Source organism: Adiantum capillus-veneris, chromosome 22 (assembly GCF_014529385.1).
Source record: "Adiantum capillus-veneris isolate H3 chromosome 22, ASM1452938v2, whole genome shotgun sequence".
In the NCBI taxonomy this organism is placed as follows: domain Eukaryota; kingdom Viridiplantae; phylum Streptophyta; class Polypodiopsida; order Polypodiales; family Pteridaceae; genus Adiantum; species Adiantum capillus-veneris.
In genome coordinates, this window is record NC_140952.1 from 87,892,648 (window position 1) to 87,919,095 (window position 26,448).

The following is a 26,448-nucleotide window of genomic DNA, read 5'->3' on the forward strand; positions in this document are numbered from 1 at the left end:
ATGGATGTTATCTGTTTTAAACTTGTCTTGGTGCCGATTCAAGTTTGTTTGATTTTGGTTTTGGTTTCAATGGTTTATAATTTACTCCTGGCACGATTGTTCATGATTGTTCTAAAACTTTGAACGACGAAGCTCGGGTGTCTGGGGAGCGTCTAGTTGTATGCTAGAAAACCTTTGGACAACACGCATCAGGTGTTTGGGGAGCGTTTAGTTGTATGCTGGAAACCTCTGAACGACGTAGACCGGGTATCTGGGGAGCGTATAGTTGTATGTTGAGAACCTCCAAGTGACGCAGGTTGCGCTATGGTGAGTGAGTATCAGTCCTCTAAGCTCATGGCCCCGACCTTTTTAAGGTATTTGCGAAGGGAGTGAGGAGGTAGTCGTTGAGTAACTTCATGCCTAAGACCATCTGTCTAGGTGTAACAGACTTGGACACTCCAAGTCAAGAATCTACCACGACACCACAAATAATCACTTCAAACAGTTCACAGTTCACAGTTCACAATTGATTCGACACTGGCCCAGCGGAGTTCCGTGCCTAGAGATATTGGCCCCAAAGACTGGTGCCCCTTTTGGTATTTCTTTTTGTATTAATTTGTTGCAATGTACAAGTGGGTAGCCGGGACTCACTCTCAGACTCTGCGTCCAGATGCTCTGAGAAGTGAGAGCCCAACTACCTATATAAAGGTTTACAAGGGTTGCCAAAAGCAGAGCCCAAAAGGTTTACAAGGGTCTATATAAAGGTTTACAAGGGTTGCCAAATGCAAAGCCCAAAAGCTGAAAATCAAAAGCTTTGAAAAATAAAGCAAGAGAGGCTTCCCTCTCTCTCACTGGCTCTCTTTCTCATGAGAGAATAAAGCAATAAAAAGCTCTCTCTCTCTCTCTCTCTCTCTCTCTCTCTCTCTCTCTCTCTCTCTCTCTCTCTCTCTCTCTCTCTCTCTCTCTCTCTCTCTCTCTCTCTCTCTCGTCCATTGCATAGCCAAAAGCTGCCGTAATATGCGCCGCAAAACGCGCTGGCGTCCGTACAGCCTGCCACGTGGCATACCCTCCGCAGTTTCCGCGTGCACCCAGCCACATCAGCATTTAGGGTTTCTCTACAGCCAGCCAGCCAAATGTGTGTGTACCAAGGGCAACCACGTGTCCAGATTGTGACATACCCCCCCCCTCTTGAAAGCATTGTAATCGCCCTCAATTACGCCTGTAAAACAGACAGAGGCCATAAACTGTCTTAGCAGACACTGACTGTTAGTAACGACACACTAGGAACACACATCTAGTACATGTACCATTCGACGGTCACTTCACAGGACATCACTTGACATCACATAACAAATCACATTCAACATTCATTCGGATCTTAGACCATGATTTATCGGCAATGCAGTTAGCAATCGCATCTAGATCCACTCAGGACCTCATAGATGCCCGATCGACTAACCCCTATTGCAACCATGTCTATTCGAGATCATTCAGACCAAAATGCTACAGTCATTTCGTCTATCAGTTCCTGCACTTAAAAACAAGTCAAGAACCAATCAGTTTCATATTCTGGAATTCCATTTCATAAAGTCATACAACAGAATACTATCAGCTCTCAGTATCCCTGAAGCTCAAAGAGACATCAGTGACTCTAGTATTCTAAAAATCAAGGCATCTGTTGACAAAGGAGCGAAGTAACTCCCCTCTTGTGCAAACCCACTGGACCAAATCTCCGACCAAGCTGAATTCTGGGTTCCATTTGGAGTAGACTATGCTAAACCAAAAGCTTCAAGGTAAAGTTTCACAATCTGAGGAGTATCTGCTAGGTCCTCCTCCTCCATCCACTTCGCATCCAATGCAGGATAGTTCTTGAATTTAACCAAGAACCGCCTTCGTACTTTACCCTTAATCTTTCAGTCCTTATGTGCCAAAATCTGTTCAGGAACAAGGATCTCCTCGTTTTCCTACACTTCGGGTTGCTCATCGGGCTCCCCATCTTCGGGCACGTCACCTTTAAAAGGTTTCAAGAGACTCCCATGAAATGCATTGTGAATCCTCCAAGTGTCAGGCAGTTTCAGTCGGAAGGAGACATCATTGATCTTTTCGAAGATCTGGAAAGGTTCGTAGTATCTCATACTAAGCTTTGGAAAAAGCCTCTCCTTTCCCTTCTTCTTTCTCACACATGCCTTCTCAAAACGTAAGAGCACCCAATCATCCTCTTCAATTTCAAATCGCGACAATGGCGATCCGCTGCCTTTTTCTGTCTTTCCTGAGATTTTTGCAAAGCCTCGCGGACCTTGGCAAAAGCCGTGTCTAAGTCGGACGTATACTCATCAGCTTCAAAAATCTTATCTTTCGTGCTTAGGAAGGGTGGAACCTTCACAGCACCTTTAATAATCTCAAATGGCGCCTTCCCCGTCGAAGAGTGTATCGTGTTGTTGTAGGCAAATTCCACCAAAGGTAGATACTTTTCCCATTGAGTCTTCTGATCCGAGATATAAGACTTCAATAAATCTAAAACCACTGAATTGGCAATCTCACATTGCCCATCAGTCTGCGGGTGGAAAGATGACGAGAACTGCAACCGCGTACCAATGTTCTCCCAAATTGCCTTCCAAAACAAACTCGTGAATCTGGGGTCTCTGTCGGAGACAATCGTCTCAGGCATGCCATGTAATCTAAAAATCTGGGCCACAAACAGTCTCGCTAAGTGATCCAGCTTGATTGTTTTCTTCACTGGAATGAGATGAGCCTGCTACCTAAATCTATCAATAACAGTTCAGATTCTCGGGAGATCAAAAAAGAAATCCATTGCAATACTTTCCCAAGGGCGGGTGGGTATGGGCAAAGGCTGCAACAATTGCTATGCTTTATGCCTGTCAAACTTTACCTTCTTGCATACCAAGCACCTACACACAAACTCGTCCACATCCTTCTTGAGTCTCGACCAAAGGAAATATCTCTCTACCTCTTTCATGGTGGTAGCAATGCCGCGGTGACCCGTAAAAGGCGGACAGTGGCATTCAGTCATAACCTTTTCCCTCAACGGCTGTGTAACGCACAACATGGTTTTCCTCATCAAGTAGCCATCTCGAATGGAATATCCCGCTACTGTCTCCCCATCCCGTATCCGTGTGAAAACGTCTGCAAAATTCGTATCTGTGGCATACTGGTCGACCGTATCCTCGAAGCTCCTATGGTGAATCGCGGAAATAGCCAGAACCAACGGCTTCCGAGACAAAGCATCTGCCATCAAATTCTTATGTCCCTGCACATGGACAATCTAGAAGTGAAACTGTGACAAATTGTTTGCCCACCGCATCTGCTTTTTCGATAGCTGTTTCTGTGACAAGAAGTAGCGTAAACTCTGATGGTCTGTAAAGACAGTAAAATCCGCTCCAAGTAGGTAGTGCCGCCACTGAGTAAGAGCATGGATAACCGCCAAAAGCTCTTTCTCATAAATCTGTGCTGTCAATTCCGGCCTTGAGAACAATCGGCTCTCATAAGCAATGACATGGCCTTCTTGCAATAAGACCGCACCCAGACTACGACCACAAGCATCACAATATACTTCAAATGACTTCTGCAAGTCCGACAAAGTCAAAACTGGTCTCATAGTCAATTTCTCTTTCAATGTTTGAAAAGCAGTCACCTCTGTGGGTCTCTACGAGAAAGGGACTCCTTTCTGTGTCAAGATATGCAAAGGGGAAGCAACCTCTGCAAACTTTTGAATGAACCGCCTATATTACGAGCACAATCCCAAGAAGCTTCTAACTTCATGGACATTCTTCAAATCGGGCCAATCACGGATAGTCTCTATCTTGGCCGGATCCATCTGCACTCCTGCTGCTGACACAATGTGTCCCAAAAAGTGTATCTCTGGCAGGAAAAATTCACTTTTCTTTGCATTAATCACCAACTTGTGATCTCGTAATGCCTGAAAGACTTGAAGCAGATGATCTCTATGTTTTATAGACCTCATCCTTGGAGAAAACAATGATATCGTCAAAGAAAGTGCCAACAAATAGTCTATACTCTTAAAAAATCATGTCCATTATCCGGTTAAATGTTGCAGGAGCATTGGTTAAGCCAAAAAGCATGACCAAAAACTCAAATAATCCAAAAGTCGTCCGAAAGGCTGTCTTGTAGACGTCTCCCGGCGCGATTCGGATCTGATGATATCCACTCTTCAAATCGATCCTGCTAAAGCACGAGGATCCCTGTAATCTATCAAGTATATCATCGATCTTAGGAATCGGAAATCTGTTCTTGATGGTGATTTTGTTGAGAGCTCTATAATAGATGCACATTCTCCAAGATCTGTCTTTCTTCAAAACCAACAACACTGGAGAGCAATACCGTGAAGTACTAGGCTGGACAAGACCCTTTTCCAAGAGGTCTTTCACTGGGTTCATAATCTCTTCGTTCTGGGCTCAGCTCACATGGTAAGGTGGCCCGTTCGGTGGTGTGCTTCCAGGTATCAGATCAATAGTATGATCTTCAGGTCAATAGTATGATCTTCAGGACGAGCGCGTGGTAACTCGCCTGGCAGGCCCTCTGAGAAGCAATCGGCATGAGAGTGGAGAAAATCTTGGCGTTCTTTATCAAGTTCAGACATATTTGTCCTATCCTCATCACTCAACTCTTTCAAAAAGATCGAGTAAACAAACATACTGGATTTCATTAATTTAGAAATGGCCGAAGCCGATACAATAGGGACACACTCGCCCTTAAGTTTAATATCAAGTACAATGGTTTTGCCCTTCTCTGTGGTCAATGTCGCTTTCCTCGCCCGATAGTCGACCACGGCGTTGTTCTTGTGGTACCAGGGAATTCCCAAGAGGACATTACAACCTTCCAAAGGCATTATGTAAAAGTCCTCATGCCCCAAATACCCCTGATAGTGCAACCGAAGTTTCCCAATGACAGGTGTAATGGCTACGTCCCTGCCAGGTGCCACTAGAACAGCCTCCGCAAGTGGTCCCATCCGATTGGGAGTGATCTCGAGCCGCATCGCCAATTCCGGTGAAATGAAGTTGGCCTTGGCTCCTCCATGAAAGAAGATCAGGGCTTCTTTGTCTTTCACTTTGCCCCAAGCTCGGCAAAGTTCTGTACTCTCGTCCAACATGTTGGGATCGGTACGCACGCAATCTAGAACCACTCCTGTTTTCATCTTGCCTTTTCTTCCACGTTCCTCAGCTGCTCTCGAACTCTCAGGCCTCTCGTCATCCTTATCAGGGCACTTCGCGGAGATATGTCCAGTTTCCCCGCATCCAAAGCACTTCCCTTCCCGATGTAGTGAGCTCTCTCCTGAGGAGTGAGTTTGGGTCGTGCATCTTTCTTTTCTGGGTTGCTCTTCCTCTTTCTACTTTCATTTGTCAAAGTCTGTTCCGCTCTTTGAGTCATGATTTCATTTGTGGGGTAGGTCAAGCTGCCAGAGTGAATGGCAAAACCCCATTTCACATAACTCACCAACTCCCAAATGGAAGTTGACTTTTGTTCCAAGCAGTGATCTCGGATCTCTGTAGGTAGACCCAAGGTAAACCGCTCAATCTGTTCCTTGAACGAGATCTTCTTAAATGAAGAGGCGGGTAGAAAAGAGCTCCAGAATCTCTCGCAATAAGCGTCCACTGTATCCTTCTTGGTCATCCGAAGATGGTTCCAAGCAGTTCGTATATCGCGTTCATACTCTCGAGTCAGTCAAGAAGAAATAAAAAGCCTCTTGAATTTCAGCCATTTAACTGGCGCAGTCTCGTTTAATAGAAGGTGGACCACCAAGTTCGAGCATTCCCCTTAAAATAAGAGGCAGCTCTCCGAATCTTAGAGTGCTCTGAGTAACGCCCTCCCGCGAAAGCGATGTCAAACTGCTGACAAAAGACAAAGCGTTCGAAGCATCTCTATAACAAGAAAACTAGTTGAGAATGTTGGTAATTGTGGCAAAAGCCTTTGCCCACAAGCCCTAGGTAGCTCACAATGCTCAAGCATAGTTTGGGCTATCTCAACTACAATTTCAATCCACAACTCCATAAAGCCAATACACTTCTCTACTAGAGAGACCAACGTCAATTGGGCCGCTTCCTACTTGTGATATGGAGACGTAGAGAGTCACTCCCCTAGTCACCCATCACCAGCAATGGAGGACGACCTAGTTAGCTCAACATGTCACGTGCACATCTAACCCTATGTGCCTATGGACAAGCTACTTCAGGTCCCGGGTTTAGGTCAGTTTAGGAAGTGTTCTAGCACCTTTGTGAGCCTATGTGCAAGCCGTGAATGTCCAGGCACTTAGGGTAGTTGCATATCCTCTGGTTGCACACAGCATGATCATCAACATTACAATCAAAACCCATCATGAGCATTTTACAGTGCACAAAACCCATTTTCCCTATTTTATCCATTTTTCACTTATTATTGATAAGTGACTTTGTTGGGAAATTGGGTAGGGCAGCTTTGCTAATCATGTATAAATAAAAACCTAGCGCTAGCACTTTCTGGCAAAAGAGGCAACAGAAGTCCACCAACTTACAGTGCACCTTCTCAACAAGACCGGCAGGTGACCTAGCGTTTCCAGCCAACAGCACATCAAGACCAGCGTTTGGCTTCAGTTTCAACCTAGCGTTTTCAACAGTCCCAGATCAGCCCTGGTGTTTTGCAGATCCCAGATGAGGCCTAGCGTTTTTGCATCTTGCATCAGCGTTGTGCAGATTCCCAAAGACAGATCAGCCCCTAGCATCAGTGTTTTCAGTTTTTAGCACTTCGACACAATAGATCCCGCCCCTAGCTTTGCAGATTTCAGCCCCTAGCGTTTTCAGATTTCAGTCCGTCTTGTCGTCTATATCATTGTCGTCGTCATCGTCGACAAGTCCATTGCATCTAGACCATTGTACCAGATTTGTGCAATCAATAGCATATATCTCTCTCGCCATAGAGAGGGGGGCCCTTGAAGGAGGGTTTGACAACCGTCTGTGTCGTATTCTTCTCTCTCTCTCTCTCTCTCTCTCTCTCTCTCTCTCTCTCTCTCTCTCTCTCTCTCTCTCTCTCTCAATCTTAGCACCTTCATTCAAAGTGTCATTCACTTTGTTTGTGATCATTTGCACTCTCTCACTAAAGGAACAGAAGGCTCTTCCTTCCGTAAGTAAAAGAAACCCTTGAGCATAGTTCAGAGCACTCATCTTGAGCAAAGTTCAACATTCACTTCCACTGCAATTGCACCCTACACAACAACGGTCCTATTCTTCTACTCCACAACTCCACACAGCCAATACACTACTCTGTTTGTGGAAGGGATTTCTCAGATCATCCTGCTAGTATCCTTCATCATCCCATTTATACATGATATCTTACAACCCTAGTTTGTCTATCCTTTGTGGACTGTTCATCCCATACCTTATCCATGCATGATTTCTTACAAACCCCATTCAATACTGGATAGAGCTAGCTAGAGACATGCATATCATGATTGTACTCCTTTAGTAAATAGTTTCACACCCATGACTTTCCATCTCCCTCATCACCCACACATGTATGTACCACCGTCATCATTCTTCTTGATAGCCGAACGACACACTAATGTATATCAATCTGTCTCATAAGCAAATTTCAGCCTTGAAAAGAAATTAATAAATCTCTCTCTCTCTCTCTCTCTCTCTCTCTCTCTCTCTCTCTCTCTCTCTCTCTCAAACACACGCACAAAGAAATAATGCGCATAAGAAGAGACCATACCAGGTTTCCCGCTCCAACAGTGCAAAAGCCATTTACTTCATCAACAATTACTAGTCCAATGGTTTGACCTCCAGGAAGGGAGAAGGGATCGGAGTGAAGAGGCATATTGCAATGCAACTGCTTAAGCAAGTCCACTCCCATTGATTGACTGTGTAGAAAATGAGTTCTGTAAATGCAAATTCCTACATAACAAAATGGAAAAATACGTAGTTAAGTGACCTCTCTCTCTCTCTCTCTCTCTCTCTCTCTCTCTCTCTCTCTCTCTCTCTCTCTCTCTCTCTCTCTCTCTCTCTCTCTCTTTTGTAAATCTTGTTTGATAGAATTTACTGGTGGGAAACCTCAAAGCGAGGAAAACCGACAGAAAGAAAGGGATGCAAAAAACAAAGCACGATGAGGCTCCGAAGGCTAGAAACAATCAAAGTAAATCCTGTAGGCATCAAGAGTGATGTCTCCAGCATCATGAGCAAAATACAACGCTTGACCAAGAGATAATTTGAAATAGGGAAAGGGTTCAACATAGGTACCTTGGAACATTAAGGAGTTCCTATGGTGTCAGATGGCCCACACAATCCAAAATCTAACCCAAGTAAAGAACACCGCAAACTGAGATTGCCGTGACTGGAGCACCCCAAAAAGCCAAAAGCATCTATGAAAATGCCGGAAGGAAAACGCAGCCAAAGAGCAACTGACACTTTCTGAAATGAAAACTCTGGAGTGGTGACAACCCCACAGTAAGTGTGGCACGGTCTTCTCAGCTTCAAGGCATCTTAGGCAACAGGAAGCCACAATATGATGTGCATGTAATACACTGCCAACAAGTAGAGCTCTGACACACAAGCAGCACCACAAGAAAACACGTTCTTTCAAAGGTAGATGACTGCCAAACGCGAGACAATGTGTGTTGCCACCACAAGGATGACTCGGAAAGCGACCACAGCTGATTACCATGATGCACAATCTATACATCAGACTGCATGATGGCATAGACATTGCCAGCTAAAATGCAGTCCAATCTAGCAGTAGCCAGATTCCAATCAGAGAAGCGGGAGTCCACAACCAAAGGAGGAATGGGTGAGTGATCAGCAAGCATCCTTTGAATTTCCCGCCAGAGAGGAGAATAGTGAGGACCCAACTGAAAGAGGGACATGGCATCAACAAACGAAAGAACATAACCCGAGTCATCAACTACCTGATATACTTGACAGATTCCTCTTTGGGAAAGAAAATAATCTTGGCAAAGAGACCGTTGAACCAAAGTCGAAGCGAAGGCCCTGCTCCAATGCAGACTCTCCAAACGAAGGGAGTTACCCACAGAGGATTGTCCACCATGCCATGCCAAATGTGAAGTGACAACCTTCCAATCAACAATGAGAGAAGAAGTAAAGGGACATCCAGGAATGTGTCCTTCAAGCTTCCCAAAAACAACATCCCAATAAATCGGTTTCCAATGACCAAAAGATGGGGTGACAATTTGCGTACACAAACATGTGACCATGAGAGCCCAGGGTTGCTGCTGCCGCACCAAACCTGGCAACATCATAGCTTTCCCAGCCAAAACATGACGTTGCAAGTCCAAAATATTTAACCCTCCAAGCCTCTTGGGAGAACACAGCTTGTCCATAGATAAAAGCCGAAGACCCTTCGTGCTAGACGAGGTCCGCCAAAAATGCTCTAAAATACTCGACATGAGGGACTGCAAGCGCAACCGAGACCAGGATAGCAAAGGCAAGTAAAACTGCACATAAGCCACAAGGATGCATTGGACAATCTTGAGACGCACATGTAGTGGCCACGAAGACAGTTTCCAATAATTTAACTTAAAAAGCAGACGTTGGAGAACCCAATCGAGTTTCTGCATAGCCGATACATTCCAACCTAGCGAATAACCCAAATGGCAAACCGCAACGTACGGAGGAACAATCTCCACAGGACACAATATCTTATGCCAGTCACACTCTTTCAAAGGCAATAGCTTGGATTTACGAAAGTTAACTTTGAGACCTGCTGCCAATCCAAACAAGTGAAGAGTATTCATAATTTGTTGTACATCATCATAGTGATTGCGAGGCATAAACAAAGAGTGATCCGCATAGGCCTGACCAGCAAAATGCCATCTAGAAGGTAATGCCAGGTCATGTAATCCACCAGTGGAAGTCGAGGAATCCAAATACATAAACAAGGGGTGAGTAACGATCGCATAAAGCAAAGCACTAAGAGGGCATCGTTGCCTTACCGACCGTCCCAAAGGCCAAGATTCTGTGAGAGATCCATCGACAAGCCTGCAGAAGTGTTGTGTGCATACAAGAAAAGCAACACACACACACACAAAAAGACATGAAAGTGTGTGTGTGTGTGTGTGAGTGTGTGTGTGTGTGTGTGTGTCAGAGAGAGAGAGAGAGAGAGAGAGAGAGAGAGAGACTCCCAGCCACATAATGTCCACACAGCCATCTGATCCCATCCCTACTTGCATACCACTGTATGTTGGCCAAAACCGTATGTTGGCTCTCGTCTCTTGAGCATACAACTCATGTGTATAATTAGGGGCTCTAGCAGAGCGTAGCCATATATGCGCTATCTGGGCCTAGACGCTCTTCTGTGGAGCTTGTGTGCCATGCATCTAGGCAAGCCGTAGCAATAGAGCATCCCACCAAAGGCTATTCGTCAACTTGAGTGTAGGTCTGCTGTTAGGCAACAAAGCAAAGTAGTCCAACAGAGGGTCGAGGCTCATGATGAGCTTGAGAGGGGCTACAAGCGGTGGTGGCCGTTAGGCTCCCAATTCATCTTCATAATGGCTATTCGCTTTCACGACTCCAGACTACTGCTCACCAAAGCGACCGTCTTTTGCTTTGAGCCACGTGGAGAGCCTCAAAATGGCTATCCATTATAGCATCAATGAGCCACGTGAAGAGCCTCAAAATGGCTCTTCATTATAGGATCAGTAGATTGACAACGTTTAAGGTCGTGCGTCGGTGTTATGACAGAGAAGTTCGACGTGGGAACAAAATACATCCCAACAGCCCCTCATCTATGATCTCACTGAAAGGGTGAAACTAGCCACTGCGGCAATTTTCGTTGATATGACATGAAGATTTGCCATCCACAGCGTGTAAATCCTTGCAAGTAGAATCTCGCATGCAGTTGAACACAACGGCATCTAATTCTGGAGTTGAAGGCTGCAAAGAAATGCCTTTTGCATGTGCCCACCCTTTGAAGGAGAGATTTGCAACCACAGTCTCTCAACTCCAACAAGCAGAAGCTCTGTGAAAGAGGTATCTTCATAGAGCTGCATACAAACATCATACACACAAACATGTAGAGTGTTTGTGCAATCTTATTTCTTATAGGTCACTACTTCCAAGAAAAAACGTGCACTTAAGCATGTTCTTTACTTTATTAAGCTTTAGAGAACTTTCTCTCTTTATTCTCTAATTTCATACAACTTAAACACTTAACCGTGTTCTTTGCTGTATTGAGCTTTAGATCGCTTTCTCTCTCCATTCTATGATTTCAAACAACCTAAAAGTAGAAGCATGAGTTCCTTCTATTAGGCGGTCGACAGCTTTTATTGAAGTCTACCGTAGCTAGTGCATCGTCAAAACTAGAACGCTATCAAGTACGTCAAAACTAGAGCGCTTAGCTTTTGAAAGTATTTGCTTAGGCTAATGTTGACGGCCTGCATGAAAATCGTGCCGCAAGTGCTTCTTAGATAACTATCTCAAGTGCCTATAAAAAACTAACAAACTCACAAATACTGTTAAGACAAAGGACTTGCCAGTAATTGTTTGGGCAAAAAAATTACTCGAAAACGATTTGGGCAGAAATTACAATGCTGAAACTTGCCACAAACTATTTGGACAAGGTGGAGCTTATAAGATGACCGTGAAGCTGCTAGAGAGTAGTCGTATGCAATGGAACAAGGGCTGGGCCGAGCCCTAACGCCTCCCTATAGGGCTGTCCCTCGCCTTGGAGCTAGAGACTGTGGAAGGATAACATTTAAGGTTCGTGGAGAGAGAGAGAGAGAGAGAGAGAGAGAGACTCCCAGCCACATAATGTCCACACAGCCATCTGATCCCATCTCTACTTGCATATTGCTGTATGTTGGCCAAAACTGTATATTGGCTCTCGTCTCTTGAGCATACAACTCATGTGTATAATTAGGGGCTCTAGCAAAGCGTAGCATATATGCGCTATCTGGGCCTAGACGCTCTTCTGTGGAGCTTGTGTGCCATGCATCAAGCAAGCCGTAGCAATAGAGTATACCACCAAAGGCTCTTGATCAACTTGAGTGTAGGTCTGCTGTTAGGCAACAAAGCAAAGCAGTCCAACAGAGGCTCATAATGAGCTTGAGAGGGGCTACAAGCGGTAGTGGCCGTTAGGCTCCCAATTCATCTTCATAAGGGCTATTCGCTTTCACGACTCCTGACTACTGCTCACCAAAGCGACCGTCTTTTCCTTTGAGCCACGTGGAGAGCCTCAAAATGGCTCTCCATTATAGGATCAGTAGATTGACAACGTTTAACGTCGTGCGTCGGTGTTATGACAAAGAAGTTCGACATGCGAAACAAAATACATCCTAGTGGCCCCTCGTCTATGATCTCACTGAAAGGGTGAAACTAACCGCTGCGGCAATTTTCGCTGATGTGACATGAAGATTCGTCGTCCGCAACGTCTAAATCCTTGAAAGTGGGATCTCGCATGCAAATGAACGCAGCAGCATCTAATTCTGGAGTTGAAGGCTGCAGAGAAATGCCTTTTGCATGTGCGCACCTTTGAAGGAGAGATTTGCAACCACAATCTCTCCAGCTCCAAGGCGAGGGACAACCCTATAGGGAGGCGTTAGGGCTCAGCCCAGCCCTTGTTCCAGTGCATACAACTACTCTCTAGCAGCTTCAGGGTCATCTTATAAGCTCCACCTTGTCCAAATAGTTTGTGGCAAGTTTCAGCATTATAATTTCTGCCCAAATTGTTTCCGAGTAATTTTTCTGCCCAAACAATTACTGGGAACACGGTTAAACGATCAGGTTGTATGAAATTAGAGAATAAAGAGAGAAAGTTCTCTAGAGCTTAATAAAGTAAAGTACATGCTTAGGGAGGCGTTAGGGCTCAACCCAGCCCTTGTTCCAGTGCATACAACTACTCTCTAGCAGCTTCAGGGTCATCTTATAAGCTCCACCTTGTCCAAATAGTTTGTGGCAAGTTTCAGCATTATAATTTCTGCCCAAATTGTTTCCGAGTAATTTTTCTGCCCAAACAATTACTGGGAACACGGTTAAACGATCAGGTTGTATGAAATTAGAGAATAAAGAGAGAAAGTTCTCTAGAGCTTAATAAAGTAAAGTACATGCTTAAGTGCCCGTGCCCGTTTTTTCTTGAAAGTAGTGACCTAAATGAAATAAGATTGCAAATAGTTAGCAGGTAAACTTCAAAAAGCTTAACAAGGTGAGGTCACAATGGCCTAGAAAGAGAGACTTCTGACTCCATAGCTGCAAACTAACTTGAGCATGACAGATCCATTGACGAGTGTTGAAGATCTCTCTCTCTCTCTCTCTCTCTCTCTCTCTCTCTCTCAACACACACACCCACATATTACAGGGTGCTAGGGTAGCATAAAAGAGTTGCAATAACAAAGGCAAAGCTAGAAGATGACAATGGCAACATACAATAGCAGCTCTATCAAGCAAGGTTAGACTTCATGCTCCAACTCTTATAGAACCTCTTCTTTCGTGGAAATGAGATCTTGGCAATGGCAGATTATCACTTTGACAAGCAGCCACTCAGCAGTAAGGTGCATCCTATTTTTTAAGTTTGTGAGTCGTGACACTTACTTTACCGTCCAGGTGAAGCGTCGCAAGGCAGCGTACCTCGTTCGTGTGAGAGAGAGAGAGAGAGAGAGAGAACTTTATGATTGACGGTCAAGCGTCACAAGGCAGCGTCCCTCGCTCGTTCGTGTGTGTGACAGAGAGAAAGAACTTTATGAAAAGTGAAGGTCCAATTTACCACCACATGATTGGCATTGTGTTACACTAGTATGGCCAAAGGCGGCCTCTCTCTCTTATGGTGCGCACATGCGCCGTTCACGCAGGACGTACGGTGAAAAAGGGCATTCCAGCACAGCAAGGTCCACCATGCCCCTGCGCGTATAGAAACGGCTAGCCAACGCTGTGGCCGCAATGGAGCCCCCCCTTCAACCCGTTCAACAACAGTTTACTGCGTTCGCATGGAGGGAGCTCACCTGAAGAACTTCCAGGCCTGCAAAAGCTACAACAGCTTTACGTGGAGCTATTTGGTTGCTCTGCACTCCGCACTATGTACGTCAGCTAGCAATGCTCGCTGGCCGGAGCAGTTCAAGTGCGCAATGCGAACCCATCAGGCAGAGTCGTCGCATTGCGCACATGAACTGCCCTGGCCAGCGAGCATTGCTAGCTGACGTACATAGTGCAGAGCGCAGAGCAACCAAATAGCTCCACGTAAAGCTGTTGTAGCTTTTGCAGGCCTGGAAGTTCTTCAGGTGAGCTCCCTCCATGCGAACGCAGTAAACTGTTGCTGAACGGGTTGAAGGGGGGGCTCCATTGCGGCCACAGCGTTGGCTAGCCGTTTCTATACGCGCAGGGGCATGGTGGACCTTGCTGTGCTGGAATGCCCTTTTTCACCGTACGTCCTGCGTGAACGGCGCATGTGCGCACCATAAGAGAGAGAGGCCGCCTTTGGCCAAACTAGTGTAACACAATGCCAATCATGTGGTGGTAAATTGGACCTTCACTTTTCATAAAGTTCTTTCTCTCTGTCACACACACGAACGAACGAGGGACGCTGCCTTGCGACGCTTGACCGTCAATCATAAAGTTCTCTCTCTCTCTCTCTCTCTCTCACACGAACGAGGTACGCTGCCTTGCGACGCTTCACCTGGACGGTAAAGTAAGTGTCACGACTCACAAACTTAAAAAATAGGATGCACCTTACTGCTGAGTGGCTGCTTGTCAAAGTGATAATCTGCCATTGCCAAGATCTCATTTCCACGAAAGAAGAGGTTCTATAAGAGTTGGAGCATGAAGTCTAACCTTGCTTGATAGAGCTGCTATTGTATGTTGCCATTGTCATCTTCTAGCTTTGCCTTTGTTATTGCAACTCTTTTATGCTACCCTAGCACCCTGTAATATGTGGGTGTGTGTGTTGAGAGAGAGAGAGAGAGAGAGAGAGAGAGAGAGAGAGAGATCTTCAACACTCGTCAATGGATCTGTCATGCTCAAGTTAGTTTGCAGCTATGGAGTCAGAAGTCTCTCTTTCTAGGCCATTGTGACCTCACCTTGTTAAGCTTTTTGAAGTTTACCTGCTAACTATTTGCAATCTTATTTCATTTAGGTCACTACTTTCAAGAAAAAACGGGCACGGGCACTTAAGCATGTACTTTACTTTATTAAGCTCTAGAGAACTTTCTCTCTTTATTCTCTAATTTCATACAACCTGATCGTTTAACCGTGTTCCCAGTAATTGTTTGGGCAGAAAAATTACTCGGAAACAATTTGGGCAAAAATTATAATACTGAAACTTGCCACAAACTATTTGGACAAGGTGGAGCTTATAAGATGACCCTGAAGCTGCTAGAGAGTAGTTGTATGCACTGGAACAAGGGCTGGGTTGAGCCCTAACGCCTCCCTAAGCATGTACTTTACTTTATTAAGCTCTAGAGAACTTTCTCTCTTTATTCTCTAATTTCATACAACCTGATCGTTTAACCGTGTTCCCAGTAATTGTTTGGGCAGAAAAATTACTCGGAAACAATTTGGGCAGAAATTATAATGCTGAAACTTGCCACAAACTATTTGGACAAGGTGGAGCTTATAAGATGACCCTGAAGCTGCTAAAGAGTAGTTGTATGCACTGGACCAAGGGCTGGGCTGAGCCCTAACGCCTCCCTATAGGGTTGTCCCTCGCCTTGGAGCTGGAGAGATTGTGGTTGCAAATCTCTCCTTCAAAGGTGCGCACATGCAAAAGGCATTTCTCTGCAGCCTTCAACTCCAGAATTAGATGCTGCTGCGTTCATTTGCATGCGAGATCCCACTTTCAAGGATTTAGACGTTGCGGACGACGAATCTTCATGTCACATCAGCGAAAATTGCCGCAGCGGTTAGTTTCACCCTTTCAGTGAGATCATAGACGAGGGGCCACTAGGATGTATTTTGTTTCGCATGTCGAACTTCTTTGTCATAACACCGACGCACGACGTTAAACGTTGTCAATCTACTGATCCTATAATGGAGAGCCATTTTGAGGCTCTCCACATGGCTCAAGGGAAAAGACGGTCGCTTTGGTGAGCAGTAGTCAGGAGTCGTGAAAGCGAATAGCCCTTATGAAGATGAATTGGGAGCCTAACGGCCACTACCGCTTGTAGCCCCTCTCAAGCTCATTATGAGCCTCTGTTGGACTGCTTTGCTTTGTTGCCTAACAGCAGACCTACACTCAAGTTGATCAAGAGCCTTTGGTGGTATACTCTATTGCTACGGCTTGCTTGATGCATGGCACACAAGCTCCACAGAAGAGCGTCTAGGCCCAGATAGCGCATATATGCTACGCTTTGCTAGAGCCCCTAATTATACACATGAGTTGTATGCTCAAGAGACGAGAGCCAATATACAGTTTTGGCCAACATACAGCAATATGCAAGTAGAGATGGGATCAGATGGCTGTGTGGACATTATGTGACTGGGAGTCTCTCTCTCTCTCTCTCTCTCTCTCTCTCTCTCTCTCTCTCTCTCTCTCTCTCTCTCTCTCTCTCTCTCTCTCTCTCTCTCTCTCTCTCTCTCTCTCCACGAACCTTAAATGTTATCCTTCCACAGTCTCTAGCTCCAAGGCGAGGGACAACCCTATAGGGAGGCGTTAGGGCTCGGCCCAGCCCTTGTTCCATTGCATACAACTACTCTCTAGCAGCTTCACGGTCGTCTTATAAGCTCCACCTTGTCCAAATAGTTTGTGGCAAGTTTCAGCATTGTAATTTCTGCCCAAATCGTTTTCGAGTAATTTTTCTGCCCAAACAATTACTGGCAAGTCCTTTGTCTTAATAGTATTTGTGAGTTTGTTAGTTTTTTATAGGCACTTGAGATAGTTATCTAAGAAGCACTTGCGGCACGATTTTCATGCAGGCCGTCAACATTAGCCTAAGCAAATACTTTCAAATGCTAAGCGCTCTAGTTTTGACGTACTTGATAGCGTTCTAGTTTTGACGATGCACTAGCTACGGTAGACTTCAATAAAAGCTGTCGACCGCCTAATAGAAGGAACTCATGCTTCTACTTTTAGGTTGTTTGAAATCATAGAATGGAGAGAGAAAGCGATCTAAAGCTCAATACAGCAAAGAACACGGTTAAGTGTTTAAGTTGTATGAAATTAGAGAATAAAGAGAGAAAGTTCTCTAAAGCTTAATAAAGTAAAGAACATGCTTAAGTGCACGTTTTTTCTTGGATGTAGTGACCTATAAGAAATAAGATTGCACAAACACTCTACATGTTTGTGTGTATCATGTTTGTATGCAGCTCTATGAAGATACCTCTTTCACAGAGCTTCTGCTTGTTGGAGTTGAGAGACTGTGGTTGCAAATCTCTCCTTCAAAGGGTGGGCACATGCAAAAGGCATTTCTTTGCAGCCTTCAACTCCAGAATTAGATGCCGTTGCGTTCAACTGCATGCGAGATTCTACTTGCAAGGATTTACACGCTGTGGATGGCAAATCTTCATGTCATATCAACGAAAATTGCCGAAGTGGCTAGTTTCACCCTTTCAGTGAGATCATAGATGAGGGGCTGTTGGGATGTATTTTGTTCCCACGTCGAACTTCTCTGTCATAACACCGACGCACGACGTTAAACGTTGTCAATCTACTGATCCTATAATGAAGAGCCATTTTGAGGCTCTTCACGTGGCTCATTGATGCTATAATGGATAGCCATTTTGAGGTTCTCCACGTGGCTCAAAGCAAAAGACGGTCGCTTTGGTGAGCAGTAGTCTGGAGTCGTGAAAGCGAATAGCCATTATGAAGATGAATTGGGAGCCTAAAGGCCACCACCGCTTGTAGCCCCTCTCAAGCTCCTTGTGGTGCCAACACACATTGTCACCACAACAAGGATGACTCGGAAAGCGACCACAGCTGATTACCATGATGCACAATCTATACATCAGACTGCATGATGGCATAGACATTGCCAGCTAAAATGCAGTCCAATCTAGCAGTAGCCAGATTCCAATCAGAGAAGCGGGAGTCCACAACCAAAGGAGGAATGGGTGAGTGATCAGCAAGCATCCTTTGAATTTCCCGCCAGAGAGGAGAATAGTGAGGACCCAACTGAAAGAGGGACATGGCATCAACAAACGAAAGAACATAACCCGAGTCATCAACTACCTGATATACTTGACAGATTCCTCTTTGGGAAAGAAAATAATCTTGGCAAAGAGACCGTTGAACCAAAGTCGAAGCGAAGGCCCTGCTCCAATGCAGACTCTCCAAACGAAGGGAGTTACCCACAGAGGATTGTCCACCATGCCATGCCAAATGTGAAGTGACAACCTTCCAATCAACAATGAGAGAAGAAGTAAAGGGACATCCAGGAATGTGTCCTTCAAGCTTCCCAAAAACAACATCCCAATAAATCGGTTTCCAATGACCAAAAGATGGGGTGACAATTTGCGTACACAAACATGTGACCATGAGAGCCCAGGGTTGCTGCTGCCGCACCAAACCTGGCAACATCATAGCTTTCCCAGCCAAAACATGACGTTGCAAGTCCAAAATATTTAACCCTCCAAGCCACTTGGGAGAACACAGCTTGTCCATAGATAAAAGCCGAAGACCCTTCGTGCTAGACGAGGTCCGCCAAAAATGCTCTAAAATACTCGACATGAGGGACTGCAAGCGCAACCGAGACCAGGATAGCAAAGGCAAGTAAAACTGCACATAAGCCACAAGGATGCATTGGACAATCTTGAGACGCACATGTAGTGGCCACGAAGACAGTTTCCAATAATTTAACTTAAAAAGCAGACGTTGGAGAACCCAATCGAGTTTCTGCATAGCCGATACATTCCAACCTAGCGAATAACCCAAATGGCAAACCGCAACGTACGGAGGAACAATCTCCACAGGACACAATATCTTATGCCAGTCATACTCTTTCAAAGGCAATAGCTTGGATTTACGAAAGTTAACTTTGAGACCTGCTGCCAATCCAAACAAGTGAAGAGTATTCATAATTTGTTGTACATCATCATAGTGATTGCGAGGCATAAACAAAGAGTGATCCGCATAGGCCTGACCAGCAAAATGCCATCTAGAAGGTAATGCCAGGTCATGTAATCCACCAGTGGAAGTCGAGGAATCCAAATACATAAACAAGGGGTGAGTAACGATCGCATAAAGCAAAGCACTAAGAGGGCATCGTTGCCTTACCGACCGTCCCAAAGGCCAAGATTCTGTGAGAGATCCATCGACAAGCCTGCAGAAGTGTTGTGTGCATACAAGAAAAGCAACACACACACACACAAAAAGACATGAAAGTGTGTGTGTGTGTGTGTGAGTGTGTGTGTGTGTGTGTGTGTGTCAGAGAGAGAGAGAGAGAGAGAGAGAGAGAGAGAGAGAGAGAGAGACTCCCAGCCACATAATGTCCACACAGCCATCTGATCCCATCCCTACTTGCATACCACTGTATGTTGGCCAAAACCGTATGTTGGCTCTCGTCTCTTGAGCATACAACTCATGTGTATAATTAGGGGCTCTAGCAGAGCGTAGCCATATATGCGCTATCTGGGCCTAGACGCTCTTCTGTGGAGCTTGTGTGCCATGCATCTAGGCAAGCCGTAGCAATAGAGCATCCCACCAAAGGCTATTCGTCAACTTGAGTGTAGGTCTGCTGTTAGGCAACAAAGCAAAGTAGTCCAACAGAGGGTCGAGGCTCATGATGAGCTTGAGAGGGGCTACAAGCGGTGGTGGCCGTTAGGCTCCCAATTCATCTTCATAATGGCTATTCGCTTTCACGACTCCAGACTACTGCTCACCAAAGCGACCGTCTTTTGCTTTGAGCCACGTGGAGAGCCTCAAAATGGCTATCCATTATAGCATCAATGAGCCACGTGAAGAGCCTCAAAATGGCTCTTCATTATAGGATCAGTAGATTGACAACGTTTAAGGTCGTGCGTCGGTGTTATGACAGAGAAGTTCGACGTGGGAACAAAATACATCCCAACAGCCCCTCATCTATGATCTCACTGAAAGGGTGAAACTAGCCACTGCGGCAATTTTCGTTGATATGACATGAAGATTTGCCATCCACAGCGTGTAAATCCTTGCAAGTAGAATCTCGCATGCAGTTGAACACAACGGCATCTAATTCTGGAGTTGAAGGCTGCAAAGAAATGCCTTTTGCATGTGCCCACCCTTTGAAGGAGAGATTTGCAACCACAGTCTCTCAACTCCAACAAGCAGAAGCTCTGTGAAAGAGGTATCTTCATAGAGCTGCATACAAACATCATACACACAAACATGTAGAGTGTTTGTGCAATCTTATTTCTTATAGGTCACTACTTCCAAGAAAAAACGTGCACTTAAGCATGTTCTTTACTTTATTAAGCTTTAGAGAACTTTCTCTCTTTATTCTCTAATTTCATACAACTTAAACACTTAACCGTGTTCTTTGCTGTATTGAGCTTTAGATCGCTTTCTCTCTCCATTCTATGATTTCAAACAACCTAAAAGTAGAAGCATGAGTTCCTTCTATTAGGCGGTCGACAGCTTTTATTGAAGTCTACCGTAGCTAGTGCATCGTCAAAACTAGAACGCTATCAAGTACGTCAAAACTAGAGCGCTTAGCATTTGAAAGTATTTGCTTAGGCTAATGTTGACGGCCTGCATGAAAATCGTGCCGCAAGTGCTTCTTAGATAACTATCTCAAGTGCCTATAAAAAACTAACAAACTCACAAATACTGTTAAGACAAAGGACTTGCCAGTAATTGTTTGGGCAGAAAAATTACTCGAAAACGATTTGGGCAGAAATTACAATGCTGAAACTTGCCACAAACTATTTGGACAAGGTGGAGCTTATAAGATGACCGTGAAGCTGCTAGAGAGTAGTCGTATGCAATGGAACAAGGGCTGGGCCGAGCCCTAACGCCTCCCTATAGGGCTGTCCCTCGCCTTGGAGCTAGAGACTGTGGAAGGATAACATTTAAGGTTCGTGGAGAGAGAGAGAGAGAGAGAGAGAGAGAGAGACTCCCAGCCACATAATGTCCACACAGCCATCTGATCCCATCTCTACTTGCATATTGCTGTATGTTGGCCAAAACTGTATATTGGCTCTCATCTCTTGAGCATACAACTCATGTGTATAATTAGGGGCTCTAGCAAAGCGTAGCATATATGCGCTATCTGGGCCTAGACGCTCTTCTGTGGAGCTTGTGTGCCATGCATCAAGCAAGCCGTAGCAATAGAGTATACCACCAAAGGCTCTTGATCAACTTGAGTGTAGGTCTGCTGTTAGGCAACAAAGCAAAGCAGTCCAACAGAGGCTCATAATGAGCTTGAGAGGGGCTACAAGCGGTAGTGGCCGTTAGGCTCCCAATTCATCTTCATAAGGGCTATTCGCTTTCACGACTCCTGACTACTGCTCACCAAAGCGACCGTCTTTTCCTTTGAGCCACGTGGAGAGCCTCAAAATGGCTCTCCATTATAGGATCAGTAGATTGACAACGTTTAACGTCGTGCGTCGGTGTTATGACAAAGAAGTTCGACATGCGAAACAAAATACATCCTAGTGGCCCCTCGTCTATGATCTCACTGAAAGGGTGAAACTAACCGCTGCGGCAATTTTCGCTGATGTGACATGAAGATTCGTCGTCCGCAACGTCTAAATCCTTGAAAGTGGGATCTCGCATGCAAATGAACGCAGCAGCATCTAATTCTGGAGTTGAAGGCTGCAGAGAAATGCCTTTTGCATGTGCGCACCTTTGAAGGAGAGATTTGCAACCACAATCTCTCCAGCTCCAAGGCGAGGGACAACCCTATAGGGAGGCGTTAGGGCTCAGCCCAGCCCTTGTTCCAGTGCATACAACTACTCTCTAGCAGCTTCAGGGTCATCTTATAAGCTCCACCTTGTCCAAATAGTTTGTGGCAAGTTTCAGCATTATAATTTCTGCCCAAATTGTTTCCGAGTAATTTTTCTGCCCAAACAATTACTGGGAACACGGTTAAACGATCAGGTTGTATGAAATTAGAGAATAAAGAGAGAAAGTTCTCTAGAGCTTAATAAAGTAAAGTACATGCTTAGGGAGGCGTTAGGGCTCAACCCAGCCCTTGTTCCAGTGCATACAACTACTCTCTAGCAGCTTCAGGGTCATCTTATAAGCTCCACCTTGTCCAAATAGTTTGTGGCAAGTTTCAGCATTATAATTTCTGCCCAAATTGTTTCCGAGTAATTTTTCTGCCCAAACAATTACTGGGAACACGGTTAAACGATCAGGTTGTATGAAATTAGAGAATAAAGAGAGAAAGTTCTCTAGAGCTTAATAAAGTAAAGTACATGCTTAAGTGCCCGTGCCCGTTTTTTCTTGAAAGTAGTGACCTAAATGAAATAAGATTGCAAATAGTTAGCAGGTAAACTTCAAAAAGCTTAACAAGGTGAGGTCACAATGGCCTAGAAAGAGAGACTTCTGACTCCATAGCTGCAAACTAACTTGAGCATGACAGATCCATTGACGAGTGTTGAAGATCTCTCTCTCTCTCTCTCTCTCTCTCTCTCAACACACACACCCACATATTACAGGGTGCTAGGGTAGCATAAAAGAGTTGCAATAACAAAGGCAAAGCTAGAAGATGACAATGGCAACATACAATAGCAGCTCTATCAAGCAAGGTTAGACTTCATGCTCCAACTCTTATAGAACCTCTTCTTTCGTGGAAATGAGATCTTGGCAATGGCAGATTATCACTTTGACAAGCAGCCACTCAGCAGTAAGGTGCATCCTATTTTTTAAGTTTGTGAGTCGTGACACTTACTTTACCGTCCAGGTGAAGCGTCGCAAGGCAGCGTACCTCGTTCGTGTGAGAGAGAGAGAGAGAGAGAACTTTATGATTGACGGTCAAGCGTCGCAAGGCAGCGTCCCTCGTTCGTTCGTGTGTGTGACAGAGAGAAAGAACTTTATGAAAAGTGAAGGTCCAATTTACCACCACATGATTGGCATTGTGTTACACTAGTATGGCCAAAGGCGGCCTCTCTCTCTTATGGTGCGCACATGCGCCGTTCACGCAGGACGTACGGTGAAAAAGGGCATTCCAGCACAGCAAGGTCCACCATGCCCCTGCGCGTATAGAAACGGCTAGCCAACGCTGTGGCCGCAATGGAGCCCCCCCTTCAACCCGTTCAGCAACAGTTTACTGCGTTCGCATGGAGGGAGCTCACCTGAAGAACTTCCAGGCCTGCAAAAGCTACAACAGCTTTACGTGGAGCTATTTGGTTGCTCTGCGCTCTGCACTATGTACATCAGCTAGCAATGCTCGCTGGCCGGAGCAATTCATGTGCGCAATGCGACGACCTGCCTGATGGGTTCACTCTGCCATCGGACGCAAGGCTGAACGTTCCATGTGTGCCCTCTCTCTCTCTCTCTCTCTCTCTCTCTCTCTCTCTCTCTCTCTCTCTCTCTCTCGACAAAGGCTTTTTGGACTGTAGCCTTCATCTCGCAGTTCTCGACACGTGTAAAGGGCACTCTCTCTACCGTTATAGAATACATATAGATTAAGCGTGATGCATAATAAGAGCATTGGAATTCTCAATTTGAGGTTTAAGAGAGGTCAAACACGCATAGATGTCCTATCTCAATGCACTTTCACTGCTGCTCCATTTAGTTGCCATACATGTAGTTGCTCAAACTTCACTAAAAAAGTCCTTTTTTATCAAATAAGAGGAGGGAGATGATGAATAAAAGGGAGACACGTCTGTCTAGGGAATTGTAGTGGAAAAGGAATATTGGTAGCACACACCCATGCCAGAAGGGGCATAAATGAGGGAGCAACTAGCAACAATGACGTGAACCGTATTTGAGAGAGGGGGGGAAGGGGGGGGAGAGAGAGAAAGAGAGAGGGAGATTATTTGAAATTCAACTCACAATTACTTCGATGGAACCTTAGACTAAAACACCACTAATTCTGATAGAGGCATGTGTCGATTAGGCTTCCATAGACAACATCTAGCTCTAGGTAGGAGCGACACATGGAGAGAGAGAGAGAGAGACAAAGAGGGAGCACCTTTGTCAATGGTCGACCATATTGCAGGCGGAGTCTGAGTACGTCTCTCTCTCTCTCTCTCTCTCTCTCTCTCTCTCTCTCTTACACACACACAAAAGAAGTTTTGGATAAATTCTCACAATAATTCCCACATTGTGACTTACCTCACCGGTGGTCCCCTGCCCCCAATTGTATCAACGGGTTGGCGGTCCCTTGCCTCCAATTGTACCTAGCTAGGTATGCGATGCCTCTCGAGCAGAAGCTCATGATGTTATGCATTGTATGAAAAACATTGAAAAAGACTATGTTTTCCTACATGAGAAAATTTCTAAATCTACGCACACACACACACAAAAGAAGCTTAACAAGAAGATTAAGTAGCTAACAAAGTAAGTGTGGGTGGATACAAACGAACATCAGCAAAAGAGTAGGCAACAATAGCTGGGTAGCAGACATAAAATACAAGTGATAGGATGGGAGAGCTGGAGCAATTGAAGTTGAGCGGCCCTAAACCTAGAGCTTGACATTCTTTCTTAATGCCTTATGGCATAAAGGTAACGCTGATTTGATCAGATGCAAAAATCTATTGCACACTTTGGGGTGCGAGCTAAGGTAAATTTGCTTAGCGTTTTGTCCTCAACGCTAAAATCTCTTGGTAGAACTACTACTAATCTAATTACTCTATTATAGAGAAGGGTTTTCATGTAGTGCCACGTGACTATAGGTGGGAGAATTGAGGTGGTGAGATAAAAAGGTCCACTACGGGAACCGTGAGGAGGTAATGGCCACGGAAGATGAACTATCGTTGGCCTTGGGAGGAAAAGGGCCAATAGTTACAAGCCAAGAGAGGGAGAGAGAGAGAGAGAGAGAGAGAGGCTAATTACCTGGCAACTACTCTCTCTCTCTCTCTCTCTCTCTCTCTCTCTCTCTCTCTCTCTCTCTCTCTCTCTCTCTCTCTCTCTCTCTCTCTCTGTGTGTGTGTGTGTGTGTGTGTGTGTGTGTGTGTGTGTGTGTGTGTGTGTGTGTGTGTGTGTGTGTGTGTGTGTGTGTGTTGTGGGTCCCCGTGCACATGTAAGGACTGGAAGGTGCAGCTTGGCCATAGATCAGGAGACGGTGGTGCTTAAGGTGCGTAAGGAGGATCAACAGCTGCTACCTCCTCTCCACCACTAGCTCTTGGCCATCTCCAGGATACCTATTGAAAGCTTCCATCTATCTATTCTTTTCTACTATACACCTTCTTTTCTATTATGCACCTTTTCTTTGGGGACTTCTAATTGCAAAAGTCTCTTGGATGATTCTCAAGCTCCCTTCCCCAACCAAGATCCTGTTATTTGATTCTCTCTCTCTCTCTCTCTCTCTCTCTCTCTCTCTCTCTCTCTCTCTCTCTCTCTCTCTCTCTCTCTCTCTCTCTCTCTCTCTCTCTCTCTCACACACACACACACACGCACACACACGATGGACGTTTGAGGAAGGGTCCACATATGGGTCCAAGGAGGTTTCTCTTTAGATTGTAGTTATTTTGGTAGGATCACAGTCATGTAGCACAATGGGTTGAAGAGAAAGCTACTATCTGCATGGTCAATCAGTTGTGCATGTACAATCAAACAAGGAGTCTCAATGTAGTTGCTTAAAGACAGCGATTTAGTGCATTTGTATTGTCACCATTAGTGGCAATGTATTGTCACCATTAGTGGCAAGAAGTGAAGTTGTAGTAGGTTGGGGTGAACATAAGTAATTTCACATTAGTTAGTAAGTCATTTAGTGCTCTCTCTCTCTCTCTCTCTCTCTCTCTCTCTCTCTCTCTCTCTCTCTCTCTCTCTCTCTCTCTCTCTCTCTCTCTCTCTCTCTCTCTAAGCGATATAAAAGAGATTTGACACACAAGGAAGCTTGGGAGCACATTGCAAATTGTTGATGACATGGTGATGTGCTAGCTCTAAAGGAGAGGATGACTATTAATGAGCGCTAGGTGGCAGTTCGGCCAACGTGCAACTACATTGCAATCCTGGGTGATAGCAAAGGCATTGCTTGATGGTGGAAATTGTATGCAAATACAGGTTGCAGATGATAAAGCATGTGTAGGAGCCATGGATTGAGAAGCTGGCCTACGACCAAGTGATAGCCGCAAAGATTCAACACATTGAGCAAGCGTTCCATGGATAGACAAGGATAAGGCTCATAGTGTTGTGGAGAAATCAAAAGGTAAGGCACATGGCATACTGGAGTCATTGCCCAAAGGACAAGGCCCAAAACAAAATTTGGGCACTAACGTCCTTCAATGCCCATTGAATTATGCTCACTTGAAAATTATTCCGATTCTTCAGCCAAGGCTTGAGCCTTGAGGCCAAGTACACAACATGCAATATTTGGTTGTTCCTTCCTTAGCTAGCAAGGGTATTGGACATGTATCATAAACAACAAAATGTTGAGCCTCTCTCTCTCTCTCTCTCTCTCTCTCTCTCTCTCTCTCTCTCTCTCTCTCTCTCTCTCTCTCT

At 45.1% G+C, this 26,448-nt stretch overlaps 1 protein-coding gene across 3 annotated transcripts in view; it reads right to left on the reverse strand.

Moving 5' to 3' along the window:
- LOC147429746 (nicotinamidase 1-like) overlaps positions 1-24,142 on the reverse strand; it is a 106,417-nt gene extending 82,275 nt beyond the window's left edge. The window contains exons 1-2 of one of the 3 annotated variants that reach the window (XM_086495982.1): positions 24,121-24,142; positions 7,702-7,883 (exon numbers count right to left, since the gene is read on the reverse strand). In XM_086495982.1, the coding sequence (XP_086352108.1) occupies positions 7,702-7,842 (141 nt within the window). In that variant the 5' untranslated portion in view covers positions 7,843-7,883; positions 24,121-24,142. The other 2 variants (XM_086495980.1, XM_086495981.1) reach the window with 2 other exon arrangements.
- Positions 24,143-26,448: the final 2,306 nt, after the last annotated feature.